The sequence below is a fragment of the Chroicocephalus ridibundus genome, chromosome 6, assembly GCF_963924245.1.
Source record: "Chroicocephalus ridibundus chromosome 6, bChrRid1.1, whole genome shotgun sequence".
In the NCBI taxonomy this organism is placed as follows: domain Eukaryota; kingdom Metazoa; phylum Chordata; class Aves; order Charadriiformes; family Laridae; genus Chroicocephalus; species Chroicocephalus ridibundus.
In genome coordinates this window covers 75,929,851-75,957,812 of record NC_086289.1, presented here as the reverse complement: position 1 = coordinate 75,957,812, position 27,962 = coordinate 75,929,851, and the positions used below count along the sequence as shown (strand labels likewise).

General features: G+C 63.2%; 1 protein-coding gene across 2 annotated transcripts in view; it reads right to left on the bottom strand.

Annotated features, from left to right (window-relative positions):
* Nucleotides 1–11,766: 11,766 nt before the first annotated feature.
* Nucleotides 11,767–27,962, bottom strand: part of LOC134516856 (uncharacterized) — a 100,703-nt gene continuing 84,507 nt past the window's right edge. For both annotated transcript variants that reach the window (XR_010071470.1, XM_063337553.1), the window contains 2 exons: nucleotides 14,429–14,522; nucleotides 11,767–12,869 (listed from right to left, as the gene is read on the bottom strand). Coding sequence is in view for 1 of the 2 variants with exons in the window: in XM_063337553.1 (XP_063193623.1) it covers nucleotides 12,653–12,869; nucleotides 14,429–14,522 (311 nt within the window). In the remaining variant the exon portion in view is untranslated. The remainder of the gene's footprint in view (nucleotides 12,870–14,428; nucleotides 14,523–27,962) is intronic.

Genomic DNA, 27,962 nt, shown 5'->3' with positions numbered 1-27,962 from the left:
AGCGGGAGGCACCCTCCCGACGCTGCGCATCCCCGGCTGCGCTTCGTTTCCCCAGGGACAGACCCAGGGGGGAGCCGGCTCAGCCCCCCGGTGCCTCGCAGGGACCCCGCTCCTCCGTGGGGGTCAGGTGGAGCCGGAGCGAGCCGTGCTGGGGGGAGCGCGGGGGGGCTCTCACAGCCCGCGCCGTGGGGTAGACCCTCTTCTCCCCCCCGGCAGCCGGGGAATCAAAGCCAGGCAGGGAGGAGGGAGGGTCAGCGCAGCCCCCCGGCCCTGTCACCTGCCGTTCCCAGCCCGGGGGGGCCACGCAGCACAGCCACCTGCCTGCCCCCCCCGAGCCCCGCAAAGGCCACTCTGCAGGTGCTGCGCTGCAGGGTGAGGGGAGGGGGCTGCCCAGAACTTTCCATCCCCCCGTGAGGGAGAAGGAAAATCCCCGCAGATGCTGATGCAGGAGGCGAAGCGGCAGCGGGGACGGCTGAGCACCGGGGAAAGGAAAACTGCTCTCCCCCTCCGACGCCAGCCCCGCTGCCCCTCGGGCAACCCCCCCCCCTTCCCTCCCCTCCTGCGCTGGGTTTGCTGCTCCCCGCCATGAGGAGCCACACGAGTCCTTAAAAACGTGCCAGTCGTGCGGCAGCCGGAATGTGCCTGAGCACCGATGCCAAGAGCAAGGCAATAGGAGGGTTGGGAAGAGGGGCAGGGAGGACCCCCTTTGCCCTCTTGCCCCCCGCCTCCCCCCAGCTGCCCCTTGCTGGCCTCACCCCCCGCTTCCCAGTGAAGGAACCAGGAATTTGCCTGGGACAACGGGCAAGGGCAGAGCAGCAGCCGTCGCCCTGAGCATCACAAAAGCCTCTGGCTGCTGCCCGTGTTGGGCTCCCAAAGCCCCTTCCCGGGGTGGGGGGGTCCCGGTCCTAGCCCTGCAGCACCTCCATGGGTCCGGGGACAGCATCCCAGGACAGATGGCGCAAAGGCACCCGGGGACTGTTGGTGACACTCGGGTCACCATCCTGCGGGACATCAAGCCCCGTCTCTCCAGCCTGCTGCCCCTGCCCGGTGCCGATGTCCCCAGCATCCCGGCGGGGTGACGCCGTACGGGTGCCATGGCACGCTCTGCCCAGGGCCTGGCGGGGAGGGGGCGGCCGGCAGAAACGAGAAGCGAGGCCCTGGAAGATGTCCAGCTCTCTTTTAATTAACCTGAACAAGCCAGAGCTTAAGTTTCCGAGCCAAGCCGAAGTCTCCCTGTTCGGAAAAGCCTGCAGTACCTGGCAGTAATTTAATAACTCTCATTTTGAGCTCTCTAATAGCAGTGCTGTGGAACGGCTCCAAACCCGCTGGTCTCCCTGCCTTTCCGCAATCAAGTTACCTTTATTGCTTTATAGCAATATTAACAGAGATACCAGTGTTAATGCCTCACCTCAAACTCAGCTGGCAGGGAAGGGCCTGGCACGGCCGAGAGGAAACGCGGCAGCGTGTGGTGGGGCCGGGCTGGCCCCCGGCAGGCACCCCAGCCCCCGGCAGGCACCCCAGCGAACACGCTGCTGCCCCGGTGCCGAGCATGTGGCAGGGTGAACCGTCAGCCCCGCGATGGGGACCGGCTCGGTGGTGCCCCGGGATGCCCATCCTTGGGGACACCTGGTTGGGTGTCCCAAGGAACACGCTGTCACCCCGGGATCCGGCCCTCGGTGTTTGTGTCGCTGCAGGGGAGAGGGATCCAGCCCCTTCCCCACCACCGCGGGGTCTGCCAGGATCCATGGGGGATGCGGCACCAGCCCCCCGGCTCCAGCAGGCTGTTCCCCTGCGGCACAGCAGGAGCTCGGGGGTCCTGCCCCCCTCGCAGGGCTGCAATTAGCTTGATTGCACTAACCTCGAGGAGGGCTCCGTGGCTTCAGGTGCTTCAGAAATACTCCTCCTTCACCCCCCAGGGAGGGCAGGATCCTTCCGCCCTTCGACCCCACAAGCAGGAGAGGGACAGGAGACAAATCCCTCCTTCACTTCCAGCCCAGGCTCTGCAGGGGAGCATCCCACCACGCAGCTGGGGCCATATGAGATGCCTGTGGGAGCCCCCGCCCCTCCGTCACCCGCAGGTGCCCCTCCATCACTTGCAGGTGTCCCTCCGTGGGGCTTTCCCCACCTTCGGTCTCCCCCAGCTGAGCCCCATCACCCGTCAGGCTGGAGCGATGCTGCAGAGGGGCCCCCCCGGCCCCCCCAGCTCTGTGATACGACCCGCGTGCCCCGAGAGCGCCTTTGGAGGGCTCTTCGGAGGGCAAGCTTCCTCCCGCCGCTCGGCATCGCCTGGGGAGCGCGTCCTGAAACACAGCCCTGGCCACGGGTACCGCACGGGCACGGGGGTCACCTGCCCTCCCTGGCACCCCCGGGGCTGGCGGGGATGCGTCCCGGGTGCCGCTGGCCCGGGTGGCCAGGGGCGGGTTTGTCACTGCCACTGTGAGCACAAGGTGAGGAGGAGGAAGGTCCGAGGAAGCAGCCGGCGTGTGGCATCTCGGCTCTGCACATCCCTGGGGTGCTGCCACGGGGAGGGCACGCGTGTCTCGGCCCCGCTGCCCCCCGACACTGCGGGCACCGCCGTGTCCCCGGGGAGAGGGGGACAGCACCCCACGTCCCGGCCGGACGCCGGCGCAGGAGCCGCCGGAGCAGCGCTGCTCCAGGTGATGGGATGGGAAACGTCCGCCCGTGGGACGCAGGCACCCCGACACGGCGGGACGGGACGGGCTGCCGGGGGGACAGGCTGGCACAGAGCGTGCCCCGGGGCTCGCCCAGACCCTACGGGTCCCCACTGGTGTCGGCCGGGGCAGCAGAGGCTGCCGGGGCGGCCGTGGTTTCCCTGCGCATCCATCCCCGTGGCTGGGAGGGAGGTTTCTCCCCGCGCCGGGGCAGCGGAGCCGGGTGTCAGCCTGAGCGCGGAGGCGCTGCTAATACCTTCTTTGCTATTTTTAGCTCGGCAGCCTCGTGCTGGTGGATTCAGTGTATTTTTTTTTTTTTTTTTTTTTCCTCCCAGTAAATTCCAAATCTTTTTCCCTCTTTCGCCTTCTATTCCGGGATGCTGCCTGCACCATTCGGCTTTGATCTGCACTGATGCCAAGTGTGTTTTGAAACTCTAAGTATAGCACATCCCTTGAATTTCTCTTATCTAGCAAAGCAGGAATATCCTCAAAGCGCTGCAGCCGGCAGGTTCCACACCTGACATGGCACGGCTCAGTCCCACCGGCTGCTCCTCAGCCTGCTTCCCGGGCGTCCTCCCCTCCAGAGCGCTCTGGGGGCTCCTGACCCCGCCTGCGCTTTGCTGCCGGTGTCTTGAAGTTGCCGTCAATCTTATTTTATGGCTCAGAGACTGAAAAGGGCAGCTGGGAGCAAAGAGGGCCGATATCTCCTTTTTTTTTAATTTTTTTTTTCCGCAAAGATGCCTGAATGCAGCCTCTAATCTTGCATCTGTAAAATGATTGCAGATAAAAATGATAGTATTTAGCACTTCAAAATAACTGACTTTACAAGGCAGGCAGGTAAGCAGACGGCCAAACGCCGCCGTTTGCATCTCGCAGCAGATTGCAAGGGCAAAGGATCTGAAGGCTGCTCTTAAATCCGTCCCCAAAACGTCTAGTGCTCCGTACACAAATACTGTAACAAATTAATGTCAGATGCTGCCCTTGGTATAATTAGGCAGAACCGAGAGTGGCAGAGGCAGCGAATTGCTGCGATTCACGCGAAGCCCCTGCCCAGCGGCCTGCGCCCACCGCGGGCCCATCCCCGCCCACGGCGCTGGTCGGCTGGAGGCTGCCCAGGGCGAGGAGCCCCCACGTCGTCTCGGGGACACTGTCCCGGGGGAAAACAGGGCGCTTTGCACCACTTGGCCCCAAATTTCATCCCTGGATGGGTGCTGGTGCCAGCTCCTTGGGATGCTCTTCAGGGCGGGGGGTGCTGGGGGGACGCGGCGGCGCTGATAAACTCCACAGAACCCGGTAAAGACGGGTACAGCATCCGCAGCCGGAGCGCTAGGAAGCACCAGCCTCGTTAGCAGATCTTGTTCCTCCTTTCCCCAACACACAGTATGAATTAAAAAAAAAAAAAAAAAAAAAGAAAAAAAGAAAAAAAAAAAGAAAAAAAAAAAAGCAAGCCCTCATTCCCTAGTTCTCATTAAGGGATAAAACCGCCCCGGCCCGAGCCAAGCTCTGGCAGCGGCGGGCGCGCGAGCGGTGCGGGGCTGCTCCAAAGTGGAACCAGCTCCCGGCCCCACGCTTCAGGAAGCGTCTCATCCAGCGAACCTCGTATTTTTTTTTCCCACAAACTCCCCTCGAGCTGCAAAGCACATCTGGATAATTTTAGGCAGAAAGGGATTTTCCCAGAAAGCTGGAAGGGGAGGGTGGGGGAGGCGAGGGGGCTGGTTATATTTGGAAAGCTCTTTTGAGCACGGAGATCCCGCGGCGGCTGCAGCATCGCGGCGTGATGCGGGGCGGTGCGGTGCGGCGCGGCGGCGAGGACGGCTGTTGCACCGGCATGGAGAAAAGTCCCCAGGAGCAATTCATGGCCGCGGGTGGGTTTTGCTCCCTGCAGCCGACTTTTGGGGTGTGCTGCCGCCCATCCTCCCCCAGCTGCCCCGGGGACCCCGTCAAACCCGCCGGAGATTTGGTCCAGTGGCTCCAGGGCAGCTCCGGACATGGCATTGCTCAAAAGCAATGGAAAGGCAAAAAAAAAAAAAAAAAAAAAAAAGCCATTTTGAAAAGGCAGAAACCCCGAAGGCCTCGGGGCCCGGCCAAGTGTCGCTCGGAGGGGCCGGCGCTGAGGGTAAGAGGAGGCAGCTCATCAAGCCCTTATTAGCACAGGAACTGCCGAGCGCAAATTAACGCGCCAGGCTCCGGCTCGTCCCAGCCGTACGGCGAGCGCCGCGTGCGCAGCCACGCCGAGCAGTTTAATCAACTCCGAAAGCAATTTGTTCTCTGTTTATAACCTTGACAAGCTCGCGGGTTATTTTTAAGCACGCTGGCAAAGGCAAAGGCAATTCCCAGTCGGCAAACCACCGCCGGGCGGGGGGCAGACCCCTGCCAGCCCCGACACCACAGCCCAGCCTCGGGGCGGCCAGCCGGCGCCCAGCGGGCAAAACCCTTCCTGAGCTCCAGCCCTGTCACCTCCATGTCCCTGGGTCAGGGGCATGATGCTGCGGGCATCGCCCATCGCCCCTGGGCATAATCCAAACCCCTGGACATCATGCATCCCCCCTGGGCATCACCCATTGCCCCTGGGCATCACCCAAACCCCTGGACATCATGCACCCCCCCTGGGCATCACCCATCGCCCCTCGGCATCACCCAAACCCCTGGACATCATGCATCCCCCCTGGGCATCACCCATTGCCCCTTGGCATCACCCAAACCCCTGGACATCATGCATCCCCCCTGGGCATCACCCATCCTCCCTGGGCATAATCCAAACCCCTGGACATCATGCATCCCCCCTGGGCATCACCCATTGCCCCTCGGCATCACCCAAACCCCTGGACATCATGCACCCCCCCTGGGCATCACCCATCGCCCCTCGGCATCACCCAAACCCCTGGACATCATGCATCCCCCCTGGGCATCACCCATTGCCCCTTGGCATCACCCAAACCCCTGGACATCATGCATCCCCCCTGGGCATCACCCATCCTCCCTGGGCATAATCCAAACCCCTGGACATCATCCATCCCCCCTGGGCATCACCCATTGCCCCTCGGCATCACCCAAACCCCTGGACATCATGCACCCCCCCTGGGCATCACCCATCCTCCCTGGGCAACGTGACACCCTGACGCCGTTGCCCAGGGGATGCGCTCGCCCCGTTTGCTCTGTGTTTTCCTGCGGAGAAGGTCAGAGGAGCTGAGGCGGGCGCAGGGCTCGGTGACTGAGTAAGAACAAGCTGGGCACGATGCCTCCCCCGAGGGCGGGCGAGTAACGGAGGGGAACAGCGTTGTAGTGACATTGCTCGCCCTGCCTAACCCCTTCCCCCCGGAGAGGGGACTGGAGAGGGCTGTCCCCGGGATGGGAGGATGAAGGAGACCGTGTGGAGGATGGCAGAGCTGTGGCACCCACCCCACCGCCCAGCCCACTCCAGTACCGCTGGCGTTGGATCTCCCCGCGGAGGAGGGCAGATGCCGTTAGTGCCTGGACAGCCTATTTTTTGCCAGCCAAGATGCCCAAGGTCGCCTGGGTACCGGTGCTGGACCACGAGCCCGGCTTTCAGCCAGGGCAGCTCCCTCCCTTGCCGCCGCAGCATCCTCCGATGGGGTTTGCCCTGCGGAGCCGCTTCCTCTCCCACGGCCACCCAGGACCCTCGAGGGGAGAAGGGGGGACCCGGACACCCGAGAGCGGGCGCTGCTGGGTTTGCCCCCCCAGGCTCAGATGTGCTGGTGATAACAGGATTAGCAGCAACTTCGTTAACGCCTTCCTAGCCAGCAGGACACACGGGGCGCCGAGGCCACCTCCCTGCCACGGTCACCCCGGTCCCCCCGGCGCCGGAGGTGCCGGGTGTTCTCGGGGACGATGCTCCCACCAGGCCCCCCTCGGCTTCTGCCCCAGCGACGCTGTGGTTCAGCGCCTGCACTTCCAGCTGATTTAAAGCAACGCTCAAGTTTACAGAGAATTAGCCAGAAGTAAGGAACGTTATTTTTCTTTATTAGGTTAAAGGGTAAGCAAATACAATCAATCTTGTCATGTATCACAAGACGTCAGCAACTTCCCACCTCAGCCAGAAAATTACCGGCTCCTAAGTGGGTTGTGGAATTACATTCATAACCGCAGAAAACAAATATATACGTGTATATTTTAATGAAAACACTAAAGGTCGCAACATCGCATCGTCGTCAGAAATAGGTTACTTCTCAGCTAATTCAATCAACGGCCAAGCCCAGGCCGCGGAGGATCCCCCCTACTTGGAGGAAGATGCCGCCCACGTAGGGAGAAGGTGTTGGAGATGGGATCTGCAAGGGACAGAGCCGGCAAACCCCGCCTGGGCTGGTGGCGGTGGGGGGCTGTGCCCAGCGCCCGGCACCCAGCCCCCAGCCCCGACCCAGCTGGGCTCTGCCCCGTGTCCTAGTGCTGTGGCCACCTCGGCTCGTCCCCACCCTGGCCCAGTTTGGCTTCTTCATTTAACATGTGTTTAATTCAATCGCTCTCGTCCCCGTCCCGCCCCCGTGTCGCTGGTGCAGATAAACCTGGCCGAGCCCCTCCTGGGGATGCTGGGCAGGAGGGAGCCCATTACCTGGGCTAAGCTTCAGGGTGGCTCCTCGAAGCTAAAGAATTAACCAAGCGGGTGCTGATCCCAACCCGAACCTTTAGGAGGAGGGTGGGGATCTCCTCTCCCCCCATCCCCGTCCCCGTCTGCCCACCGCGGTGCCCTGCCCCGGCAGCGCAGGACGCTCCCCGCTCCCCTCGCTCCGTGCTCAGTCCCACCCGGCTCGCGGCCGGCCGGGAGCGGGGTGAGAGGGGAGCCCTTTCCAGCTGGGAAAACAAAAAAACAATCACTGTAATAGCGGCCGGTAAGACCCTGAGACGCCTGCCAAGATCCCGAGCTGCTCCGGGAGCCCGGAGAGCGGGGAGGCCGGGAGTCAGCGGCAAACACGGGGCTGCCGGCAGCGGTGGCGGGGCAGAGGGCAGCGGACGCGGCCAGGCGAGGAGGAGCGCGGGGCCGAAGGCTTTCCTGCCGGGCAGGATGGAGGATGTGTCACAGCAGCGCCGGCCTCCCCGGCGCGGGCACCGTGCCATGAAGGAAGCCATGTGTGCCGACCGGCGCTGCCGGAGGCTGCTCCTGCCCCGTGCCCGACCCAGCCTGGACCCTGCTGTCCCCGTGGCCGGTGCCGCGGCGGTGGCCGAGCCACGGCTTATCCCGCAGCAGGCTGGCTGTGTTCCTAACCTCAACTGCTGCTCTGCTCCCGCAGCAGGGGACGGGACCCCCCACCCCTCGGCGGCACCGGGCCGGGTCTCTTCTGCCTCTCCGGGGCCTCGTCTCCGCCGCGTCCCCAGGTCAGAGACAAACCCCAAAGCAAAAGCCGTAGGTGACGCTCGTCAAGGTGGCAGGGGGAGGGGGGTGGCCCAGGCAATCCCTGCTGTCCTCGTGCAGGGAGGGGCCGTGGCAGGGTTTCCCACCCCGGAGCAGCGCACGCTCCGAGAGCTGGAGTGCGGGGCGGGTGACGACGGCCATGCCGCACCACGGCACCGCGGCTGAGCTGGCTGCTGGAGCAGGATCGAGCCCTGCCCCCGGGGATGCTGGTGGGCAGGTGGTCTGGGATGCGCATCCTTCCTGGAGAGGACCCGCACACGGAGCTGGCAGCGCCCGTCGTCCCCAGCCAGGTCACCGTCCACCCCCGTTCCATCCCCCTGCCCGCAGAGCTGCGTCTCTGTCACCCTGTCACCCTGCAGGCAGGGACCATGTTTCCCAGCATTTCCCCTCCAAACCCGCTGGGGGGGGGCCCAGCCGCCCACGCCGGGGGTCAGGCAGGCACCCGAGCCCTGGCTGGCAGTGCCACCGCCGCACTCGAATCCCGAGCGGTCCCAGGCCGCGGTGACAGGTACCATGGAGCACGTCCGCAGGAGCAGACGCGCGCAGGACTGCCTCGCTGGCCGGCTGCCTCAAGCCGCACTCCCCCACCTGAAACATTCAGCTGAACCCAAATACCCTTAAAAAAAATAAAATAAATAAATCCGCATGGGTGTTTCTCAGCAGGGCAGGGGATGCTCCGGGCAGGACGGCGGCTGGAGCGCTGCCTCGGCGCAGGGTGGGCAGCCCCAGCCCGCCCGGAGTTATCTCCCCTCCAAATTGTGAATGAACGAACTTTCTCCCAGAATAAATAACAATCGCTCAAAAGTTATTTTAGGGCTGGTCTCGGTCGCTGGAGTTTCCGCGCCTGCCGAGGCCCATCACATTGTTTTCTGCTGCTTTCCTTGGCACGGCCCCAGTTCAGGGTTCAGAAGTTATTACTATAAAAGTCAAATTGCTTTGAGGGGGGGGGAGGCAGGGTCGGGAGGGGGAGAGGGGATGGGATTCCTGGAAAGCCTCCAGCCGGGGATAATTGGAGCTGCGCGGGCTGGACCGGTCCCGGCTGTGCCGGGGGAGCCCTTCGCCTGGCCGGTGGCCAGCGGGAGCCGGGGCGAGGAGGAGGAGGGCTGGGGTGAGGAGGAGGAGGGCTGGGGCGAGGAGGAGGAGGGCTGGGGCTCGCAGGGGCATCCCCCCGGCGAGACGGGTGCTGCCGGGGCCGGAGACGTCCTGGGGGGCTCCCGGCTCTGTCCCTGCCGCCTCCCGCAGAGCCCCCTCCATCCTCCTCCTCACGGCCCCCCCAACCTGCCCTCACCCTGCTTCCATTTGAGGCTGGTTATTTCCCCATCTACAGCACTAATTACTTTCCTGCCTTGGCACCGACGATCGCCTCAAGTCCTGAGGCATTAAGGTTTTATTTCCCTCCTAAAACTTCCTCTTTCGGTGTTTGCCACCGCAGCTCTCAGTAAATTTTGGCCATCCCTAAAAGCAAACGTCCTGCCCCTTCGCACCGGGCACCGCGCTGGGTTGCAGTAAAGCTGGTGACAAGACGCCAGTCCCCGTCCCGCCCTGAGCCCCTTCTCCATCCCTCCCTCCTTCATCCTTCGGGCCCGTTGCCCACCCCCTCTGCAGCCGGGGCTGCCCTGGACCCCCCCCAGCGCCGGGGGGCAGGGGCAGCTGGTGGGTGAGGGACCTCGGTGGGGACGGGGCCACAGGCCACCCCTGTGACCTCCTGGGACTGTGTCCTGGCTGCTGGGTCACATCCTTCAACCTAGACTCGATGCTTTTTTTTTTAATTTTCTTTTTTAAATGATTTCCGTGAAATGATCGTGCTGATGCGTCCGCGCAGCTTCATTAGGATGCAGTTTGCCCTCTCCTTCCCTCCAGCCTGCCTTATTTTTATTATTCCCATTATTTAAGGCTGACCTTACAGCAATGACCAGCATCCTCCTGGCAGACGGAGCCCCCGCTGTGCCGGTCCTTCTGACCCACACCCGGAGACCTGCCCCCGGCGCTCCCCCCCAAAAAAACCCCCCTCAGCACCCCAAATGCTCTGTGACACTTGTGCCGGGGAGCAGCTGGGCGTCCCTGGGCGCCGGCAGGAACACGGCCAGGAGGGAAGACGTGGCTCAGCTTTGATACGCGCAGCTCGTACGCCCGGAGCAAAACCATCAAAAGCTGGGGTGTGCTCAGCGAGAGGAGCCGCGAGGCTTCGGGGGGGACACGGCAGGTCACGCAGCAGATGTCAGCTGCGGGGCCACTTGAGAGGGGACACCTCGGTGGCACCTCCGCCGGGAAGAGCCCGGCGCTGCTCCCGGTGTCCCGCTGGCGCTCCGGCCCGGCTCAGCCCCCCCAGCATGGCACCGGGCACGTCCCCAGCCCCTTCCGTCTCCTGCTGGGCCACGGGATGCCGCGTTCCCTGTGGTGCTCAGCGTGAGCAAATATAAAAGCATTAACTGAGTATAAAGAAGAAAAATGCGGGGAAAGGAGAGCAAACAGGGTGAGCCCCGGCCGTGGCAGCGGGGGGACGGGCAGGACACCCCGGGGGACGTCCCTGCCTTCGGGTGCGCGGGAAGCCCCCAGCCCAGGGCTGTTCCACACCTGAGCGACCCAGTGCGAGCCCCCGGCGCGGCTGCTGGGGAAAGGCTCTGCTTCCACCAGCTGAGACCCACCAGAAAGCACCCCCGGGGCCACATCCAGCGGGTGGCTGAGGTGGGCTGCCGGCTCCTCCACACGCTTTTTCCACCTGCCCCTTCCTTTTCATGCCCCTGCCGGCCCTCTCCCACCTCCACCCTCCACCAGGCGCCTTCCCAGTGGATCCGGCAGCGGCTCCCCGCGCCCAGCCGGGCTTTGCTTTCCCCGCGCTGGGGTTTTCTTGCCCATTCTCGCGCAGCTCGGGCCGGGGCGGCGGCGATGCTCCCCTCGCCCCGTGGGGCACCCCACCGCTGCCCTGGCAGGCAGCCACCGGCCCCCCGGGCCGGGGGGGCAGAAATAGAGCGGCAGGGCTCGGATGATGGAGTCGGTAACGGCACACGCGGAAGAGCCTGCGGGGAAGGGGCTTCCAGGGCTATTTTTGCCCAACGAAAGTTGCAATTAATTTGCAAAGGAAGTCGCTCGGCATTAAGAAAGCCTCCGGGCAGAGCCCGGACCCAGGGACGCACATCGCATTATTTTCTCGTTTAAAAACCATCGCGGTGGTGAAGGGGGTGGCTCCCCCCGGGCTGGCGCTAACGGGGAAGGGGTGGGGGCGGAGGTGCCGGCGAAAGGGGGGGGCTCCGGAGGGGCTGTGTTTGGAGAGAGAGGGAGCAGAAATTAACCTTGGAAAGCATTCAAATTAGGCTGTGTAATAAGAGACCCACTTCTCTGGGTAAATTTGTTAGGATTAGGGCTCACTGAGCTGTTGAGGAGAATTCGGCGTGGCTCGGAGCCAGGGCGAAATGAAGCTCCCGGCTTGGTCGGCTGCGGGAAAGTCCAGGCTAATGGGCTTTGGTTCAGACTTTGATAGGAAAAAAATCCAGGAACAAAGGCACTAATTCTTCCAAAAGCCCCCAAAATCTCAGTTTATACATTTCTGTTTATGTTCATTCATAATAGATATACACAGCTGTTCTTATCATTCATATTCAAATTCCACACGCATCTTTAGCAGTTATTACTCCTGCCTCAAAACGAAAAAGAGAAAAAAAAAAAAAAAAAAAGCCACGTGGAAGATTTAAATAAAACCCCCAAACCAACCTGCCTTGGGGGGTGAATCCTCCCACGCCTGTGTCCGAGCTCGGGTCCTCGCGCTGGAGTCCAGCCTCGGGGCCGGAGAGGAGCCGCTGCCAGCCCGGGCTGGACCTTCGGGGACTTATTTGAAGTTCTTTGTCGTCTGGACCCGTCTGCCGGGGTCCCGCTGCCCCGGGAGCCAGGTGCCCGCTTGGGGCTCACCCTGTGCCGCCGCTGCCAGCACCCAGCGGCGAGGGCTTCCCCCGGCGGCGCTCTGCACGCCCGGCAGGAGTGGGCGAACCCGAGCTGCTCACGCTGCCCTGGGCCAGCACAGGGAAACGTCTCCGAATTCCATGGGTTTACACTAAAAAAGTAAAAATAATAATCGTGTCTTTATTTTATTTAGTCTTTTAAAAAAGTTTCTCTGCTCACGTTCTGGAAGATTTTTCCCGTAAAGCTTATCCCTGGACTCCAGGCTAAGGAACAACAAAAAAGAGACATTTAAATGTGGGTATCTCACCGAACACTGGCATCTTTAAACCGTGCTTCTTGATCCCCAGAGGTTGCTCTCACAGACAAATCTAGCGCTGCTGAGTAAAGCTCATTAGTCAGAGCCAGCTGCTAGAACGAGCAGCAGGGACACAGATAGCGCAGATACTTCAAGTGTTGTCACTAGGCTTCAGAGTTAATCCTGCTGAGAAGTTCCCCTCTTAAGTCCGAGCTGCTCTTCTGCACATCCAGGGGGGCTAGAGATGCTGCTGTGGATTCTCAGGATTATTAGGGGATGGCTGAGACTCTGTCCCTCTGCCAGTGGACGTGCCACACGTGGTACCTTCTCTGGGGGGAGCAGGAGCAGCAGTGGGGGCACCGGCCTGCTGCCGCGGTCCCTGACCCTCCTCCTCCTCACCTTTGCCATCCTGTGGCAGGGACGAGGTCACGGAGGGTCCCACCCCGGTCCCAGGGCCAGGAGGGGGGTGACGCGCCCCGCGGAGCAGCATGCCGCTGCCATATTTACATTCCAGCGTAAATTGGCTTCTCCCTTCGTCTCCCCCGCGTCCTGTCCCCGTCCTCTCCCGCTGCGCGTTCCCCCGGCCACCGCAGCCCCTCCGTCTGGTTGAAATATCCTGTGACGGGGAGCTCGTGTCTTCCAGCTGCAGGAGAAGGGGAGCATCAGCCTGGGGACAGGGGACAACTCGAGCATGGCCAGCCAGGGACCCCAGGCCGGTGCCCCCTGTCCCAGCATGGTCCTTAGTGCCCGGGGGGTGCCCCGGTACCAGCACCTGCCCCCTGCTCTCAGCCCAAAGCCACGTCGTCCCCATCACGCGGGACACAGGTTTAGCACCCGACCAGGGACATGGGGACACGTCTCACGGGACATCACCCCCACGGACGTGTCCCAGCTCACGTGGCCCCGCTGGGTGCTTGGGTGCCCGCGAGACACGAAGGAGGGCGTCCTCCCGAGGCCAAAGGACCCGCTCCGGGCTGCGGGAGGGGGGCCGGAGGAGTGGAAAGCCGGCTCGCCCAGCCGTCTTTCATTTCACGAGCAAACACACAAAGACCTGGAAGCAATAAATCCAGAGCCTGGACTGCAAACCCAAACACGGCTGCAGCTCCCCCTTGGAACGGGGGAGCGAGAGGAAGACGACGGCCACAAAGCCAGCCGGGGAGCACCGGCACCGTGTCCCCTCCTGCAGCCACCCCTGGCCGCGGGGCTGCCTGCTGAGCAACCGGGATGCTTTCAAGGGGCCCCGGCAGGGTGCTCCGGCCAAAAATATGCCCTAAAAGCGGTCCTTTTGGGCTGTCACTCCCAGCGCCTGAGGGATGCGCAGAGCATCCTCGGCAGCAGCCTGGATTGGCAGGTCCTGGGGAGAACAGCCATCCCTCACCCCCCCGGGGGTGCAGAGGGTGCGGGGGGAGGACGCACACCCTCCAGGTCTGCGGCATCCCTGCGCCCCACGCACGAGGTGTCGGCAGCCAGAGCCCCCCGGGGCCGTGGGTGCTGTGCCGGCAGGTGCCCGGCTGCTGCCCCGGCACGGGGCTGCCCTGGGGGGTGCTGCCGTAGGACGGGGCTGCCCCGAGCTGCTCTGCCTGCGCGGGGGCACCCGGACAGGCGGCCCCCGGCACGGGTGCCGCCTGCTCGGGGGTGCAGAGCGGGATGGGATGGACGGGACGACTCCTCATGGAAAAACATCCGGGAGCTGCCGGACCCCGCTGCTGCAGCTCCTGCCGGGTCTCCCCAGCCCGGTTATCTCCCCCCCCGCTGCCAACGCCCCCCTTCCCGCTCCCTGCCTTGCTCCGGGGACCCAGCTGGCTGTTGCTGCAGAGACCCTCGGGCTCACCCCCGCCTGCCCGTGTGGCACAGCCAGCCATCGGGATTGTCCCCCAGGCCATGGGGATTGTCCCCCAAGCCAACACTGCTCACTTTAGGAAGCCCCGATCCCCGTGCAGGAGGGGACATCCCCCCCCAGAGCCTTGGGGACCCCCACTGACAGCGGGCTGGAGACCCAGGGAGGAGGAGGAGGAGGAGAATGGAGAGGTGACAGCACGGCCGATGGGCAACACAAGCCCAACACGAGCCATTAGTGGTATCCCCGGCCAAGCCCCCACCTCCCCATGGCCACCCCACGCTAGTCCCGGCCGTCCCCCGTCCCTGCCGGGTGCGAGGGCGGGCTGAGCGCCCACCGGCCCCCGCCCCCAGGACCCCGCTCACCTGGCTGCCAGCCCGCCCGGGGCCGCGGGCATCTCCCCTCGCAGCCGCAGCGTCAGACGGAGCTGCCTTCTCCTTCCAGCGCCTGGGCAAACTGCTATGTGTGAAACACAGGTGAAAACATCAAATCAAGTGGATGAGTCAGAGGAGAAGTTCAAAAAAGGGGAGCGCGGGGCGGGGGGGAGAAGCAGGATCTCCGTCTCCCCTCCCACCTGCCAGGGGAGCCGGCAGCGGCCTCCCCGGCTCGCAGCCCATCACCGCTTCAAAGCGGGCGCAGATCGGATCTGGCAGCCAGAGACGCACCGAGCAAGCGCTTAGCGGGAACGGAGATGGCTCCCGATAAGCCAACGTGTGAACTCCCAGGTTTAAATTAACTAATGACTTCAGATGCTGCCGATAGTCTGCAGGGGATGGGGAGGAGTGATTTATGGGGGAAGATTAAGCAGACTAATTAGGCCAGCCTCACCGCTTAGGAGTTCCCAGCCAGGCTGGGGGCTGTGCCAGGGAGGACCCAGCCGGGTGGGAAGGGGTGAGGAGCACCCCCCAGCCCCCCGGCAGCCTCCATCCCCGGGGAGCATCCCTGCCGCCCGCATCAGCTGGGGGGATCCCGTCACGTCCCCCGCCTCCCCCACAGCTGCCCATGCTGGGTGCAAACACGGGATGCTCGTGGGGTCCTTCCCCTGCGTGCCCTGCGCCTCCCCAGCCAGCGCGGGCCCCCCCCCGGCCCCTGCTCAGCCCCCACCGGGCTGCTTTATGGCCACCGTGAATTACAGCCCGGCTCCCAACCCAAGCTAAACGCCTCTCGTCTCCTCGCCGCTTTTCCTATTAGCGGATCATTTTTATTGCTCCCAGGCAGCCGTCTGCTGCTAAAGCGCGAAGCCAGGGCACGCGCGTGGCTCGGTGCTGCCCCGCGCGTACCTGCTGCCGGGGCTCGGCGGAGAGCGCGAGGCCAACGCGACCTGTACCGAGGCCCTTCCCAACCCCAGTTACGTACAGCCGCCAGAGCCAGCGATTTCCAGTGGCTGGCCAAGCGCTGAGCTCAGCCCCACGCTGCACCGACTCACTGCTCTCACGTGTAACAAGTTGCCGTGGCCTCAGCCAGGAGAGCTTTTTATCACGTTATGGGAAAGCACTTGCAGTTCCCTTTTCCAGGAGCCCTGGAGAGAATAAAAAGGCCTCCTCAGGCTTCAAAGCGGGAGGATTTTCATTGCCTCCCGGGGGAGAACAAAGCACTATTGAGCATGGCCAACGGTGGTTGTCTCTGCCCCTCGATGTGCATCAAGCGTCCCGTCCTTGGGGCTCGGCGGTGGCACGGAGGGTCGCGTGCACGGGGAACTGCCACTGTGCGTGAATGGAGACGGGTTCGTCCTGCTCCCGGGCTGAACCGGGAGCGCTCCGAGATGGGTTTCCCCCCTTGAATCACCCAGGTTTCGCCACCAGCTGCCGGGGCGGCCACGGGCAAGGCAGGAGGAGCGCTGGTGGCCTGACTCAGGGCTGGCATCACCTCGCCACCCACCCGGTACCTGCAGACAGAGGGCTGCTGCCGCAGTGAGTAATGCGGCTTTCAGCAGCGATTGTGTGCATGACTGTGTAAATAACACAGTTAGAGGTACCATGAAACCAGCTGTTTTCATGTTAAAATGGAAATTTAATAGAGTGACAAGCGGGAGCTGCGGGGGATGCAGCGCGGGCTGCCTCCAGGAGCCGCAGTTAACGCCGGGCGTGAGCTGCCCGCCGTGCCCGAGGCTCAGCCCCGGCGTGACGCTCGCCCGGAGCAGCGCAGGGGAGCGCGGGGGGGTCCTGCCCTCACCCCGCGGTGCCCACGGGGAGCCGCAGCCCTGCGTTCAGCCCGCCACCGTGATACGCCAGGGACAGACGGGCAGGCGGGGACGTTTCCCAGACCCCTTCAGAGAAACAGAAGTCCCTTGTCACCGCTATCGGCGCGGGGCTGCTGGCCCTTCCCCTGCCCACGGCGGGTCTAGGATGGGATGCCTGGAGCCCTCCGTCACCAGTGTCATCGCTGGAAATGGGGCTTCGGGGGGAGGAACTGCTGCTGCCCCGTGGCCCCTTCTCTCCCCCATGCAATGCAAAGCGCCAGGCAGAGGGGGGCTGCGGGGCTCCGGTGATCCCCCCCCCTCCCCACATCCCATGCTGCCTGCCCACGCTCCGGTCCCACCGCCTCACCCCAGTTCCCTGGGAAACAAAAGGCCTTCACGTTCGTGGGCACCCAGAAGCAGGAAAGTTTGCGTGGAAAGGAAAAAGAAAAATAATAGAAAAGGAGTAAAGATCTGAGAGGAAACAGCCTGCGCCCTCCTGCACTGCTAACGCCGCGCTGCTGCGGCCGCCTGTGACCCGCTCGAGCAATGCACAACGTCATTCGCAAGCAATTACTCACCGCACAATATTTTTATTTCCCCAAACCATTAATGAATTATTTAGGCATCTCTCGTGGTTACACGGAGGACGATCAACCGCTGCTCACCCCGAGCCGCCGGCGGGGGCTGCCTCAGCGCCTGCCAGGGAGCAGCTTTTGGGAAAAGCATCCCCGTGCCCGTGACGCCCTGCGTGCCCGAGCGCAGGCACAGCACCGCGGAGCTCACCGCCGCGCTGCCAGCCGGGCAAAATACCGCCGGGTCTCCCCACAAAGGCTGTCCCGTCAGGAGCAGGAGCTTTTTTCCCGAGCTGGAAGAGCCAAGTTCACCTGCTCCATCCCCGCCGCCTCCCCCAGCCCTTTCCTCCCCGCTCCTCCGCCTCCCTGCGACGTGCTCCAGCCACCTGCCTGCTGCCAACAGCACCGAGAAATGCGGCGCTGATTTGTAAGGCGCGAAGGTAATCCGCCGCTGGAACGAACCCCCACGGCAAGTCACGGTGCTAAGCTAACCTTGGCTATCTGCTGGCCAACACGGGGCCGGGACCTCTACAAGCTGGGGAGAATGAGGAGAAAGCCCAGACGGAGAGCGCTGGCCGCTGCCTCTGTAGCCCCGGGACCTCCCCAGGGTAACGCTGACCCCCTGACAAAACGGCCCCCGCCAGCAGGTCAAGGAGTCTCATCGGCTCAGCCCAGCTCCCCGAAGCCAGGCACTGCCGGGCACCCTGCGCTGGGGCTAGTGGGAGCGAGCCCAGGGCTCCTGAAGCCAGGCAAGCCCCGGGCGGTGAGGTTTTCCCAACTACTCCAAGACGCACCTTTAATCCTGCAGGTAAATGCACCGAACATGGAGCAACGCGGGAGTAAAAGCACTCGCCAAGAAAACTTCAGAGGGACACGAGTCCTTTCCTAAAATCACCCTTCCCTGTTGGAAAGGCAGACGGCGAGGAGGGACTAGGTCGGAACAGGCTGCCCAGAGAAGCTGTGGCTGCCCCATCCCTGGAGGGGTTCAAGGCCAGGTTGGATGGGGCTTGGAGCAACCTGGGCTGGTGGGAGGTGTCCCTGCCCAGGGCAGGGGGTGCCACTGGGTGGCCTCTAAGGTCCCTTCCCACCCAAACCATTCCATGGTTCTGTGATCCAATGACTAATGCTGCTCCAGCACCGGGCAATGCTCCAGAGCGCCGGAGCTCCGGCTTGCCTGGTGCCTGGTCGCTGGAGGATGTGGGAGCTGATGGGAGAACTGGGGAGGTGGTGGCAGCCTGTCGCGGGGAGGCTGCAGGGCTCTGCCCGCAGCTCAGGGAGAAGGCTGCCTTCGAAAGCCAAAATCGCCGGAGAGAGCTGGAAGCCCCGCTCCCAGCTCCCCCCTTCCCCTCGGAACAGCCAGTTGCCGGTGCTGGGGGGGACGCTGGCCCCGCGGAATGACAGAGGAGCCCCCGGCGCCTCCAGCTCATCCGTAAAACCCCGCCGTCCCTTCCCTCCCTCGCTCCTCCCCGCGCGCTCGCGCCGGCTTTACAACCTCCGCCGCAAACTCGTCTTCAGGCTCGTCCTGGCCGGGCTCCAGCCTGCGCGGGGGCCCTGGTGGGGGTCAGCCTCGCCGGCCACCGAGGACCCCCCCCACCGGCGAGGCCAGCATCCCTCCCAGCGGCCCCCAGCCCGCTTGGCCACGGGTCTCTCCCCACACTTTGCCCTCTCCCCCTTCCCCAGCTCAGCCCCCTGCGCGGCTTCAATTACCAGCAAAGGCTCCCAGCCCCCCACCACCGCCCGCTGGGGTGAAGCCCCCGCTCGCTCGCAGCCCACCACAACACCCTTCTGGCACCTGGGGACCATCCCCAGCCCCCCCTGCTTCCAGCTCCTGTTCGCCTCCAAACCCTCCTGCTCACCTAATGTCCTCTGTCCCCCCCCAGCACCTGGCAGTGCCTCCTCCTGTCCCAGTCCCCACGGGGACACACAGGCTATTCCGAGACAAACATTTTCCTTTTGGAGGCCTTTCCTGGTGTTCCCTGCCCCAGGGCAGCCCCCGCGACCGCTCCGCCAGCCCTGCAGCCCCTCGCTCCTGCAAGGGCAGCGCCCATGGGGGGAGCCCCATGCCCAGGGGCACCCCAGCACCCCACGAGCCTGGATTGCTCCTGGCCCGAGGCACCCAGGGGGTCTTTTACCTTACGAATGAGTTCCCCTGTGCCGAGGGATGGGGCAGAAGGAGCCGAGGGGGCAGGTAAGGACGGAGCAGGGACCCACGCGAGCCTGAGCCCGGGTACCGGTGCCTGGGCGCTGTGATTTCTACGGGACAGCCCCCTCCCCGGGGAAAGCACCCAGCCTGCTCTGGCTGAATTTGGCAGAGGACCTCGCCTGGGCTCGATGCTTTGGGCAATCGGACCTTCTCCACAAAGCACGGCCCCCCCCTCGCTGGTCCCGCTGATGTCTCAGTGATGAAAGCCCAGATGAGACCCCGAGGGAGGGACCCCCCGTGAGCGAGAGGGTGTTCGCAGACATCGCCGCAGCTCCGGCTTCCCCTCCCTCGTCCCCAGCCCCGCTGCGCATCATGTGCCGCTCGCCTGCAGTGGGGCCTCCAACCAGAGAAACACTCGCTTTTTTGTCGGGGCTGGTCTCCTCGTGTTTATTTGCCTTTGCCGCGCGAGCAATTTCCCCTTCCCACCCACCCAGGGAGCGGCGGCCCGTGGCTGTGTCAAACGCGGCCGTGGGGATGGGGCCAGCCCTTCCCGCGCCGGCACAGCCCGGCAGGGACGAGCGGCCGTATCTCATCCGCCGGCATGCCGCACGCCGCCGCGCCTGCAGGAAACATATGTCACCGGTTAAACAGATCGTGAAAGCTTCAATCACTTCCTTATGGCGGAGCCGGGCTGAATTCGTACCAACAGGCAGCATCCCCTGCACCCTTTCCCGGGAGCGGGACCAGCCCTCGCCCCCACAGGGTGCTCCCCTTGCCCCATGGAGATGGGGCAGCCCCATGGGGCCTGTGAAACACCCTCCAGAAAGACAAACCGGTTTCTTGTCGGCACCTTGTTACCTCCCCTCTGCTGCAAACCTGCCCGGCGGGGAGCTCGGGGACGGGCAAAGCCTCGCCCAAAGGCAGGGTCCATCCCCAGCCCCCCCGGGAGCCCAGTGACAGCCCCGCTGGTCCCCAGCCCTCGCTGTGCCCTGGGGCAGCCTCGCGGCAGCGCGGCACATCGTGGGGCAGGGGCTGCTCACGGAGGAAGGGACCCCCCAGCTCTGCCCCTCCCCGAGGAGCTTCATGCAAAGCTTTCTCGGGCCGTCTCCCAGGGATGGGCAGCATCTCCCGGAGCAATCTGCTCCCCATGGACATCAATCACACGCTCTCTCCTGCTCCGCTGACGGGGTTATGAAAGCTCCCAGTGCCAATAAAGCAGGCGGCCGCGGCCGCCCCCGCCCCGTCCCCCGCAGCAGGGTGCGGGGCTGCCCGGGCAGGGTCCCTCCTCCCGCAGACGCGGGTAGGTGTTGGTGAGACGATGCATCATCGCAGCGTCTCCACCACTACGCTCGGCTTTCTCCCGTGGGCTGGAAGTTGCTGTTTTTGGAGGCGAGGCGAGCAGGAAAAAGCTCACGTGGGCTTCGGTGATGAGCCTGGCGGCTGCCAGCATCCCAGCCCAGCAGCGGGGAGAAGCTGGCGGGCCGGGCCAGCCTGGCCACGGGTGCCGTTGTGATGGCAGACCATGTGCCAAGGAGCTTCCCGGCTTCTCTGCTGCCACCCTGCCTTGCCCAGGGCTGCCTGGCCCCCCCGCCTCCCCCCAGCCTCTGGCCGCCTCCGCAGCACCACTCCCCCGGATGGGACGGAACAGAGCACTCGACGATAACATCTTCCTGATGTGCCCGAAACGGCGGCCAACGTCCCAGGCCTTTCCCGGGATTGCGTTTCAGTGAAATCCCCGTGCCCTCACGAAAGGGCAGAGCAAGACAACGGTGCTATTTCCGCAGATGCAAACACCCCCGGAGACCCCTGCGCGCTCGGGGCACTGGAGAGGAGGGCAGGGAGGCTGGTGTCACGCCTGCGCGGCTCCCGCCTCCCCGAGCTCTGCTCACCGAGATGTCACCTCCAGTGACAGCCGGTTGGCTTGGGACCGCTCTCCTGCCTCCCTGCTCGGAAGCAGCATCGGTCCCGGCGCTGTGCCGCCCAGCGCAGCACCCGCTCCTCGGCTCCGGGATCGCCTTTGCTCCGCTCTCCCTCCATCTCTTCTCTGCACAGACGCTTTCCTCGGCTGCTCCCTCCCTCCTGCCTGCGAAGGACGAGGACCAGATCCCTGCTGGTCTCGCCGGCGGGATGCGCCCGGTGCCTCTGCCCCAGGACCGCGCGCTGCGATGGCAGCCCCGGTTCTGTGGGTATTGGCAAATCCAGCCGGAGCGCTGCCTCCCGCCAGCTCATTAGCGAAGGGAGTACGTAACAGAAGCCTCCCTGCCCACCCCTGCCAGCCGCCTCCGCCATGCTCTCCTCCCTCGCCCGATTTCTAACGCACGTGGCAACCAGCCGGTCCCCGGCACGGCCGGAGCCTCGCCTGAGCCACGGCAGCCACCACGGCCCTGCCAGATCCGTCCCAGGCAGGAGGCAGGGCGGCTGCAGCCCCTTCCCCTCCCACCCCCAAATCCTGGGGCTGGGGGTTGCCCCCCACCTGCTGCTCCGCTGGCAGCAGCGTGCAGCCCGCGGCCGGCCGTGCCCCGCGGCAGGGAGGGTTTGGCGAGGATCACGCAAAAAGGCACAAGACTGTTCACGTGGCCGGTTCCTGCCCCCCTCGACTGGTGTTCCCGAGGAACACACCCTCACCCCAGTTCATTGGCTCCCTTTTATTCCTGGCGCCCGGAGCCATCTCCCCGCCATGGCACCTCTTCCCTCTGGGGGTCGAGTGCCCGGCTCCACAGGGAATTTGTACAAATTAAACTAATTTGAAGGGGAAGAAGAGACGCAGACCCGCTGCGCGCACGCACCGCGTTATGTGCTCTACGACCTGCTCGCACCCCGCGGCTCCTCACGGCTGTAAACGACTCCCATCGCCGGTTCCCAGCCTGCGTCTCCCAAAGCCTTTCCGGGCCGGACCCTCCATCCCTCCCCATCCGCCCACAGCTCCCGGCCCTGGGATTTACCAACACTTAAAAATATTTTACGCATCCCTGTAAAATCACACACACATTTAAAGCCAGTTAAGGCCTGAATTATGTTTTAAGATGTTGTCCAATTTGTAAGCGCCATAAAAACCTGAAATAAGTTATCTTAGGAATAACCGCAGGGAAATTACAGCCGGGGCTCGCAGCCGCGGGGGCCGTGACCCGGGCGCGCGAGCGAACAGCCCTCCCGGTGAGTCACGCAGCCGCCAGCGGGAGGACGCCGGGGCTTTCGGGGGCTGTATTTTAGCCATCAAATGTGCTGTGGCCCCGGGCAGCTGCAGAGCGATGGCTACGCGGCCTCCCGCCGCGAGAGCCTGGTGCGGCCCCGAGCACGTGCCTGTCACGGGCAGAGCTGAGCGACCCCGCACAGGGAACCCCAGGGGTGCCAGGGATGAGGGATGGGATGGGGAGCCCGAGGAGGTGGGTACCAGGACCCCCCGCTGCCCTGGACCTGGTTGGGAGGGTGGAGGGAAACAGAGCTTGGACCAACAGGAGTTTTCCCCTAAAATACTACCCAGAGTCATCCACGCAGGGGGGGACCCTGCCCACGCAGCCCGTTCCTGCCCCCAGCCGTAGCAGGGCTGTCTCACGCTTTGCCTTTAGACAGGGGCCGGTGAAGGGGCCGTAGACCCTCAGCGGCACCAAGCACCAGGCAGCAAACAGGGTGGCTGCCCCCTCCCCAGTCTCATATTCAGCTCTGCGAGGGACAACCACCATCTCCCCCACCTTCCTGCCTCTCCAGCCAGCAGAAGCACCCTGCTGTATTTGGATTTTTCTCTGAAGTCCCCTTGTTTTTGCTGCCAGGTTCCCGGGAGGGAGAGGCGCCTCGGAGCAGGATGCTCCTCCTCGGTACGGGGAGACCTTGCTGGGCTCCCGGCCACCCCGAGGGCCTCCCGCGGGGCATCTGGGCTTTCCACCACCTCCACGCAGGCTTTGGACATCGCGGAGGTGTGCAAAAGGTAGATCACGAAATGAAACCACTCTGAGAAGGACGTGGAGGAGGGCCCGGCCCCGGAGCAGCCGCCGCCTTCCCCGCGTTCCGCACCCTCCATCTGTCTCCAATGCGGGGCAGGAGCCCGGCCTGGAAACCCACTGATTCTTTCCAGAGCTGCAAAATGAAGCTTTTTCATCCCAAGGACGCGGGCTGCTCTGCACGCCGCCCTCCTGCCTCCCTAAACTCCGACCAGATTTCACGCCCAGCCTTCAAAGGGAAGGAGCCGGAGCAGCATCCCCAGCCCACAGCACCGCGGGGACCAGCCGGCTGAGCCCCCCGGCACTCCTGGGGGGATCCTGGGGGCCACCAGTCCCCCAGGGCAGGGCGGCAGGTTCCCATGGCAGAAAGGTGTTGAGGAAGGCGGCCCCAGCAGGCTGCGGCTCAGGCGCTGGCAGGGAATCAGAGAGCCCAGGTCTGTTTTGCTGCCAGGTTATCAGTGGATCCATCAAGCGATGCCTTGGAGACGCCAAATCTATCAGCTCTCCCATATGGATGCCATCCACGCCGAGCCATTTCCTGCCTAATCGCTATCAGCCCCACTCCTCCCTCCCCAAAAATCGCTCTTTACAGCCTGCTGCAACGCCACAAATATTTTTACAGCAGGTAAAGAAAGGCAGGGAGCGCATCCCCCCCCGGCCCGAGCCTCCCCCGGGGCGTGCGCTGTGCACCGTCACCGCACCAACGGGGATGCGGGTGAGGAAGACATCCCCGGGGGCTGACTCTGCTTCACCCTCTGAACTTTCCCCGTGGCTCTGCAAACACCCCGGTGGGCGCCAAAGGCCCGGCAGGTCCCCAGGAAGGGGGAGGCAGGTGCGAGGGGCTGGACGGGCCCCCCCGGCTGCCAGGGCAGAGCCTCGGCCAGGGTGTGCCTTATTTACCGGCAGAGAGGAGCGTACCTTGCAAAGGCTCCTGCGCCTGATAGCCTGGGATTGTTTTGGCTTTCATGTGGTCTCTAATGAAAGGGAGTCTGGAGCAGATGCAGATTTGAAAGAAAAGAGGAGGAGGAGGAAATTTCTAAGCATAGGGTTTCGGTTCCCCTGCCTATAAACAGTGCTGACAGCGAGAGGCGGCGGCGATAAACACCCAGATAAGGGCCCAGCTAGACAGGTAATCTGGCACAAAAGGTTTGTCTGGAGAAGCTTAGGCAGAAGTCGCCACACGCTGTTTAAAAAGCACAAAACCTCAAGCCCTGGCCGGGGCGGGCGGCCGCCCCCGGGGATTCCCCCGGCTGCCGGGGCAGGGGTACCCCCACGGCGGGGTTGGGGGTTCTCCTGCCCGGCCGCTGCCCAGGGCTCCCAGCGAAGGCGCTCGGCGTTCCCCCCACCGCCCCAAAGCCACCTCGCTTCCCCCTCCCCTGAGCTCTCGCACGTTCTGAGAGTTAAATGTCTTCACCAAGGCGTGCGCTATTTGGGGAAATAATTCCTCTTCCTGTTTAAAGATTCATGGATAGTGGTGTTGGAGAGAAAAAACAGCGGTTTTCCCTTCCTTGTGGTCAGAAATCACCGCGCGGCAGGATCGTTTCTGATAACGATAAATAACGTCTCAGCCCCGGGATCATCCGGCCGGCGGTGCCGTTCCCAGGCTCCCAGGGAAAAGAAGCATAAATCCTGAAGCCTTGAATAAAGAGCGTAAACGCTTTAAGGCAGGAGCAGCACGTATAAATTGTGCAGAACTTTATAAAAGCCGCAGAAAATACAGCCCTGCCGCGCGAGCGGCGTAAAACCTTGCACAAGAGCCGGGTGATTCAGGGGAGCCGCGCGGCGTGAATCAGGCGGCAGCGGGAGAAACAGGTTTCTGCCCCCAGCCTTTAGCGCGGAGACAGCCTGGCTTCGGCCGGGATCTTATCGGCCCCATCCTCCTCCCTCGTCACCGCTGCCTGACTCGACTTGCCAGCATCGGCGTGCCGGCATCGCCGGGGCAGGCAAAGGCATCGCCGGGGAGCCCAGGAGGGCTCCTTCGTAAGCTGCCGGTGCCGAGCAGCCACGGCAGAGAGAGGCCTGTTATTTTCGGGTGGTAACAACGAAGGATTTCTACAAAGAGCGACGCCGAAGGAGCGGGGATCGTAGGAGCCCGGCCAGCACAGAGCTGCTGGAGCTGAAAGGGAAACACCCAAAGGCTCCGAGGGCTCTCGCTCGCCCGGCGAGCCGGCTGCCAACGAAAAACCTGGCGAAGGAAACGGCCCGCTCTCCGGCAGGCGGGGGGGAGACGCGTCTCGCTTTAAGGCTCCGAGGATTGAATCGGCGGTTAGCGATGAAGCCGAATTTTGAAACCTGTAAATTAACAAAGTAAGAGGGGGGCGAGCTGTCCCGGCTTCCTGAAAGGAAGTTGGTGCCTCTGATGTGCGAGGATGCCTTCTCCCATCCTCAGGAGGGCGAAGTAAGGAGAACTACTTGACACAATGCGTGTGGGGTTTCAAAGCTCTTTGACAAGGTCCCTTACGAGAGGCTATTAAGGGAATTAAATGCTTGCAAAGCAAACGGAAAACGTAACTCTAATGGTTGGAAACGCAGAGGTAGAACAGCGTATATTAATGAGGGCTACCTTCCAGCAGGCCACGGTACTCACGGGGAGGCTCCCCAATTTTTTGTGTTAACACCGGTGGTTAAAGCAATGCCTTAACGAGCTGGAAAAGGAGAATGAAAAATGTCATGAGAAAAAATCTGGCAGAGGACCCAAATTGCACAGAGCGTTCAGAACAAGAGAAGACTACGGGGAACTTCAAAAGGCCCGAAGAGAGCTTGATGGATGGGCCAGTCAATGGCGGATGAAATCCAAAGTAGACAAATGCATAGTCATGCACGCTGCGAGGAACAGGCCCCACTAATTCAAACAAAATGTTAAAGCGCAAAGGAGCGGGAGAGATAACAGGGGAAACGCTCCCGTGCCAATACCCCCACCGAGAGCACCCCCTCACCGGGGACGCCCCGCTCAGCCCTGGGGGCTCCACCACGCGTAACGGCGCTTTTAAGCCCCGCTTTCCCCTGGCAGGAGCCTGGGGGGACCCTGCCCATCCTTAGCACCGGGATCGGTGCAGGCGGAGAAGGTCCATCAGGTGAGAGGGGGCATCTCCTCCAGCAGGATCTGCTCAACAAGACCCTGCTTTTGAGGGCTGGGATTGCCCGCAGAGCGACCTCCCCAGAGCCCAGCCCAGCATTTATCCAACCAAATAATGCCCCAGGAGCAAGGTGAGGGGAATCCTCTCTCTGCCCTCCCCAGGGATCCGTTGTCCCAGAGGGTGGCCGATGGCCGCTCTGAAGCGGCCTGGGAAGGTGGGAAGTCCCACACGGAGCCCCGGTCCAAGGGAATCAGCCGGTCTCGGAACATCCACGCCGTGCCCGGCCCCGATGCCATCTCTCTCCTGGGACAGAGCGAGTCGCCGGTTTGCTCAGCTGGGGGTGGCCTCGGCTCCCCACTTCGCCCCCTCCTCCCCGGCACTGCCGAGACCAGCGCGGAGGGGCCGGGGCTGGGCTTCGTCAGGTCCCACCAGCGGGCGCCGGGCAGCGAGAAACACCTACGGTGCCCTCAAAAGGGGTGCAGGTGTTGAGGGGTGGTCGCTGGGGGTGTACGGCCGGGCAGGGGACCTGGGGGCAGATGCCAGCAGGGTCCCACGGGGTGCCCCGGGGGGGTCCTTTGGCGCTGGAGAGATGCCCAGTTTCAGTTGGGGCTTTGCTTGGACGCCTGGACAGCCCAGCCCCAGCACTGACTTTGGGGTTCCCCATCGCGGGCTGGGACGATGCTGTGAATACATGAAACCGAACCCGGCTGGGCAGCCGGGGGCGAGCAGGGACCCCAGGAGGAGCAGACAGGGAAGATGTGATGGGACCGATGCCGAGGAGGTGCCGTGTGCCCGGTGAGGAGCTGGCATGGGGAAGGGAGAGCTCGGCCCCGCGGGGGAAAGCGAGAAAAGACGCCCAAAGGGCCCCGACAGGTTTCTCCCGGCCATTCACAGCTTCGTCAATTGCTACTTTTCTGCAAATAAATTCAATATTTATTTCCAACAAGTGGCTGGCAGGAGGTAGAGGAAGGAAAGACACTTATTGAATAATTGCGCAACCCTCAAGAAAAGCCATAAATTACCCAGCTCTATCTGTCACTATAATTTCCAGCCGAAGTCCTAATGAATCTTTCCCAACAATAGTGTAAGGACAGGTCTGAAAATGTATTGAACCGTTTAAGCACTTGGGTAAGCAAAGCGGAGGCATTAATAACCACCGCGAGACATCCCACACCGCGGCGGGGACCCGGCATCTCGGCTGCCCTCGCGCCACCGCCTCTGCTGCAGCCCTCCCTGCCCAGCCCAAAAGAGCCACTGGAGGCTTAAATAGTTCGAAGGCTTTTTTGATAATTATAGGCAAGAAAACCCGACGGCAGAAAGGCACCTCTAATGGAAACGGGTGCCCAAGGTGCGGCTGCGCACGGGCAGGAGAGAGGCGGCAGCTCTGCTGGTTGGCCCCGCGGCTGCGGTCCACAAAGCGGCAGAGGACGGCAGGGTTGTCACACAGGGAACCCCATCTCACCTGCAGGCTTCGGTCCAGCACATCCGTGTAAGGGCAGAGAAAGAGATACAGGCCATTTTTTGCCAGACAACGACAAAGAAAATACAGTAGAAGTTACTTCCGTGAACCGCTTCTCCAAGAAGCGTTTCCTAATTCAAACACATCCTTCTGCCTTTTGTCCTCAAGCTCTTCCAGCAACCAGCGTAAGAGAAGGTGAAAAAAAAAAAATAATAAAAATAAAGTACTCGGTCAGGATGGGCAAACTCCAGCTCCCCCCAGGTTTACACCCACCCCTCCAGCACCCCAGCGCCCACCCCTGCTGGGGGGACCAGAACCTCCCTCTCCCAGTCAATCCCAGTCCGGAGCTGCCTGGCACTGGGCTGCACGTGCGGCCATGCTCCGAAGCCCCCGCGACGCCGTACGCTTTCACTGCGCGTTGCACTTTTGCTCTCCAAATGCTATTCCCACAGTGGGGATTTACTGCTGGGGGGGGGGGGGGGTCACAGGGCGGCCCCCACCGCGTATCACACGACGCCATCTCCACGGCCCTGC